This window comes from Hibiscus syriacus, unplaced genomic scaffold (assembly GCF_006381635.1).
Source record: "Hibiscus syriacus cultivar Baekdansim isolate YM2019G1 unplaced genomic scaffold, ASM638163v2 tig00110264_pilon, whole genome shotgun sequence".
NCBI classification, from domain to species: domain Eukaryota; kingdom Viridiplantae; phylum Streptophyta; class Magnoliopsida; order Malvales; family Malvaceae; genus Hibiscus; species Hibiscus syriacus.
The window spans coordinates 233842-239405 of NW_024062653.1; the positions used below are offsets into that span (position 1 = coordinate 233842).

At 33.3% G+C, this 5564-nt stretch overlaps 1 protein-coding gene across 1 annotated transcript; it reads left to right on the plus strand.

Moving 5' to 3' along the window:
• The first annotated feature begins 1699 nt into the window (after window positions 1-1699).
• Window positions 1700-2232, plus strand: LOC120115480 (non-classical arabinogalactan protein 30-like). The gene has a single exon (XM_039136194.1). The coding sequence runs from the start codon at window positions 1714-1716 to the stop codon at window positions 2230-2232; it is 519 nt and encodes a 172-aa protein (XP_038992125.1). The 5' UTR covers window positions 1700-1713.
• Window positions 2233-5564: the final 3332 nt, after the last annotated feature.

The following is a 5564-nucleotide window of genomic DNA, read 5'->3' on the forward strand; positions in this document are numbered from 1 at the left end:
AAGTTCAGCACGTTCTTGTTCTCCTATTTTACAGCTTAAGGATGTAAGCTGAGAAAATAAAGTATTCAGTGTATTTAAGTGCTCCGTCACTGAAGTAGATTCTGGCATACGGAGAGTGTATAATTTTCTCTTAAGGAAAATTTTATTGTGCAACGATGTGGCCTCGTACAGTTTGGTGAGATGATCTCGTATCTCCTTAGCTGTCTTCTTCTCCTCGATACTTGACAATACTTCATCTGCTAATGCTAGATGAAAGTTTGTCATAGCATTTCCGTCCATTTCGATCCATTTATTATCGTCTGTGAAATCTACTAGCCTTTCGCTGATAGCTGCTAGACAACCCGTCTTTCCTCAGGATGGCCTTCATCTTCAATTTCCACAATGAGAAATTTCTCCCATTGAACTTTTCAATATCAAATTTCGTTGTCATTGCTTCGTTTACGGATAGCTCCCACTATTTCACTATCATGAATAGTTCTCTGGAACCTTCAAAGAATGGGTAATAACTTCTTACTTTCTTATGTTGGAGGATACACCTTTTGGTGGCAACCACAAAGACAATAAGCAGATATTACACACTCTAATCTAGCTCTGATACCAATTATTGCGGAAGACGGCTATCGGATAGAGCAAAATCGCAACTGATAATTTGAGAAAATAAAAATGAAGATAAAAGAGACACAAATTTTACGTGGAAAACCCCTAAATAATATAGGGTAAAAACCACGGGCAACGGTAGAAGAATTTTACTACGAGAAAAATAGGAATTACAACCTCTCTCGATCTACCAAGGAGAAAATAATGATAATTCTCTCTTGATAAAAAGGAGAAAACAACTCTCAAGAAACTCTCTGAATTCTCTCAAGTATTGGAAGAAAGCTAGAATGCTTTGGGATGGTTTTGAAGCTAAATGAGCTAGGGTATTTATAGTTGAAGCTTTAAGGACTAATTTGTAAATACCCTAAATTACAATGACTAATTGCATAGTTTTACCATCCAAAATTTTCAACAATTTGGTGGCCAAATTTGACCAATTTTGCCACCCCATTAATGCCACCAAATTTCCACTCATAATGTTGACAATTGATGCAATTTGGTGTGCCAATTTTCAACAATTTTACCATCAACTAACTTTATTTTTAAAGATAAAGTCCAAACAATTCTTTTAGACAGGCCTAATAAAACCAAAAATGGAATCAGGATTATATTTAACCACTGCAGGTTTATTTGAAGAGGAAGATGCCAGTCTGTAGATCAGTGTGGGTACAATCTTTCACTGGTACTATTGTCCAAAGGAAAAAAAAAGACAAATAATATTGAGCCAACTGAACCAACGGTTGAAAGTATGGTTAGAGAACCAATCAAAGAAATTATCATAGATCAAGTTGAAAGTATTGCTTCATTTTCATACACATACATAGTCATATGGTTAAAAGATTGATCGTTTCACGATATTAAAGAATTATCAACTTTTAAAAATTTAATCATTCGATAACCAATGAGGAAATCCACATCAACATAACATGTTGCTCATTGTTAACAATAATAAAAACAAAGTGGCATTCACGTACAAGAAAACGTTGACCATGCTCGGGACACAGTAGCCTCCTCGTCTATCAATGTTTCCTCCAACTATATAAATAGCATTCCATGAAGCAGCCTTCCAACCCAAAATTCTTACAACCTTGTTTTCCCCAAATTTTCCCTTCAAAAATGGCTGCCACTCACCTACCAGTTTTGCTCTCATCATTGTTGCTTCTCCCATTAGCCTTAGCCGCATACAAACCCGCCCCACAAGAGAAGAAAACCGAGGTAGTCGTCGAAGGAATGGTGTACTGCCAAAGCTGCGACAATTACGGATCGTGGTCACTGTCCAAAGCCGAACCGATCGCCTCGGCTAAAGTTAGTGTCGTGTGCAAGAACCAAAGGGGGCAAGTCAACTTCTACAAGGCGTTTGAAACGGACCCCAAGGGTTACTTCTTTGCTGAGCTCCAAGGGTACGAAACTAGTCACTCTCTCTTGGACCATCCTCTCCAGTCTTGTGTCGTTAAGCTCGTCGGATCGCCTCTCGAGAGCTGCAACGTGATGTCGAATGCCAACTACGGGCTCTACGGCTCGCCGCTTCGTTACGAGAACAAGAGGCTGTATAGGAAGGATTGTGATGTTGTGATCTATGCTGCCGGGCCATTGGCTTTCCGACCCGCCAATTGCCCTGCCCCAACTCACGACTGATTAATCTTCCCACCCTAAATGGATTAAGCTTACATTTTCATTTTGTTTCGTGTCTTAACAATGTTTATCCATCTATGTTGTTGCATTGTTCTGTTTCTTCAATAAATTGAACTCTGCTACAATAAGGATTGCTTCTTCTTCTTCTTTTTTGGCTGATATATATAATTATTTTCATTTTATTTCCTTCCCCCGGGCCCCTTCTTTATTTTGCTATATTTTCTCCAAATTAAAAGTTATTATTTTAACTAAATTTAAAAATGTTCTAATGAGACAATAAAGTTATATATTACTTATCAAAAAATAATAATATAATTTTATGATTGTTTATACAAAACTTTAGAAGGGAAAAGGAGTATTTATAATATTACTTATATAAGATTAATGATATACTTTTATGATTGTTATAAATAATTTTGATTGAATTAACAATAACTTAAGAGCTGCACAATTTTACACCTACGTTATTTCCTTTTATAGTAAGGCACATTGTACTACTATTAAGGAATGAATTCAAATTTAAATTTTAGACATAACATTATTGAATGAAACAATTATGAATCTCGTAATTAAATTATATATATATGTTAATGATTGGGTTTGAGTTTGGGCTTATTTCTCAACTATTCCACTCCCACTTTGTTTATCTAACCGAATGGGCAATGCCTTTGAAAGTCCCATGCTATTGGGTTGTTGAAGGACCGAAAAAATTAATCTGGGACCTATTTAATGATATTTTCACATTGGTATTTTTACAATTTTCTTGATTAGTTTAATCCCTCAATTTTTCAATCCGTTATCATTTTATTTTTTGGATGATTTTCTTTAAAAATGATGATATGGTCCAATTAAATTATGTCATGTGTAAAAAAATATTTAAAAAATATGTTTATTACACGTGACAGAATCTAATTGAGTTACACGATATTTTTATTTAAAAAATGTGAAAGGATTAAAGTGATAACAAATTCAATGTTGAAAGGTCAAAGAATGGTAAAAGGACCAAAGCGAGATTTTGACTAGAGTAGAGAGGGCGTTTTAGGTATTAAGCCTTTGTTAAATAAGCCTAGTCCGGCTGGGATATTTGATGATGCTATGATGAAGTTTGGTTGGAATTTTCATCACAAAGGCTAATATGATGCCTTTGATATTCAAATGCCACTATGACATTAATGATACTTCTGTATAAACTATAATATAAAAAATCATATGATACTATGAAAATATAATTATGATAATATTATTAACATGTGAATTATTTCTCTGAAACATTATGAATATAAATATGAAAAATAAGAACATGATCAGAAAGGGTTTAGGGTTTTAGAATATCATGAATATACAGTAATGGTATAGTTTAAGTTTAAATAGGGGAATCATGACAGAATTGATGCAAGTTGAAGGTTCCTTGAGATCTGAAATTTAACATTTATTAGATAGTAATATCATACAATACACAAACACAAGAGCTCTAGAATTTTGAATCACAAGACAGATATCCTGTGTTTTTAAGATAAATAAGCATCCTATATATCCCATGCTGATGCTAGATCCGCATTAATAGGTCCACGTATTCTCATGCACGTTCCAAATTTACACACAAAAACAAATGTACCCATGGTTGACTTTACAGGTTGGGAAATTGCAGCAGGCAAATAATTTAACTTTATTATTATTTTAATTTTAACTGTCTTCATTTATTTATTTAATCAACTACTTAGAAATTGATTCGATTTTTCATTAAATATATATTCTCAAAGTTAAATAATTTGTGCTAATTAAATCTTAATATCATTAATAATGCCATATTATCAACGCAACTATATAACCAAAAAAAGTAAAAATTTCCATTCGCATATTAAAAGCATACCCATATGTAATTTAACTTTAATTCCCCAAAGCTTAGGGTAAATACTTCCCACCAGTCAATGCGCAACAAATTGCGTGTCATTGCTCTTCCCCAACTGGCCAAACATAAATTCTACTACTGAATATACTATATATGCTTTTATGATAACATTCAGTTCCTTGTCATCATCACCAACTAATAACTATAATAAAATATATTGTTAACTTTTAGTCAATGAACTCTATATATTTTTTCAGTTTAGTCCATAAATTGTGTTTCATTTGTGTTAGTCTCTGAATTTAAATTTTTAATCATTTTGATGATACAATATTCTAAGAGTATGTCACGTATCACTGTATCTGGGTATTACATCATTGAGTCGTTTAATTTAGGGCTAAACTTTGCTTTACCCCTTATAATAATATTTCCTAGGGGGAAAACATGTTGGACGGCTGTGATTTTCCCCCGAGATGCCCGTGCACCCTAAAAACAACCTTTCTTTCTTTCTCTCTCTTTTTTTTTAAGTTTTAGAGTAGTTAAGAAGTTGAAACCTTTTTCCAGTTTTGTAGCTGTCTGCTATGGTCATGCAAGAAGAAAATGCACGGGAGAAATTAATTAAAGAGAGAACACACGAGGATAGAATTGGAATATAAGGTTTTTCCATTTCATGCAGAAATATTTAATGTTACGTCCACCTAAACAGCCTTTTTGTCAAAAAGTTTGGACATTAGTTGATCGCATCATGTGAATAAACAGCACGACTATACATCTTCATATTACATCATTTTCCTTTGTATGTTAGGTTTATATCCTATGTTCGAGTTTTGTAATTGTTTCCTTTTAGTAATATTATCTTCAATATTTAAATACACCATTTCATATTAAACATACAATATATAATTTCAAGTGGCTGTTTCTATAAGAAATTTGATTATCTAATATTTTTCTTCTTAGAATCAAAAAGCTAATAGGTTAAACATTCAAAAATGGGCAGTGATGAATGGTCCATGTCATGGTCAAGAGGGCAAATGTTTCAGACCCTTTTGTAGCTAGCTGTAAGGCTCTAAGGAGCAGGAGTGAAATTAAGGAAGACATTACAAGCCCTTTCTTTAAACTAAATATTGCCCTATTCATAATAAGTTTTCAAACTTCTCTCCTAAACTTTATCCTGGGCCAACTTCATATGTCATTATCCCACCCTCCTGCCATACATATACCAAGTCTATGAAGTTAGAAAAAAGGGTTAATTGTACTACAAGTCCTCAAACTCTTTGCCCTAAACTTTAAATTGATCACTTAATTTCAAAACATTCTAATTGAATCCTTAAATTATGAGGGTTGTATCAACCAAATCAAAACTCTCAAGCTATAGCCATTAACTCGGGCATTAATGACCAACTCAAATGATGTAGATCATATTTAAAACACGTGAATGAGACTGTAAGCACTTTTGTGTCAATTGCATATATTGCATAAATATGATGTG

What these genes read in the sequence shown, in the direction of transcription:
- LOC120115480 (XM_039136194.1), top strand. Translation starts at nt 1,714, where the DNA reads ATGGCTGCCACTCACCTACCAGTTTTGCTCTCATCATTGTTGCTTCTC.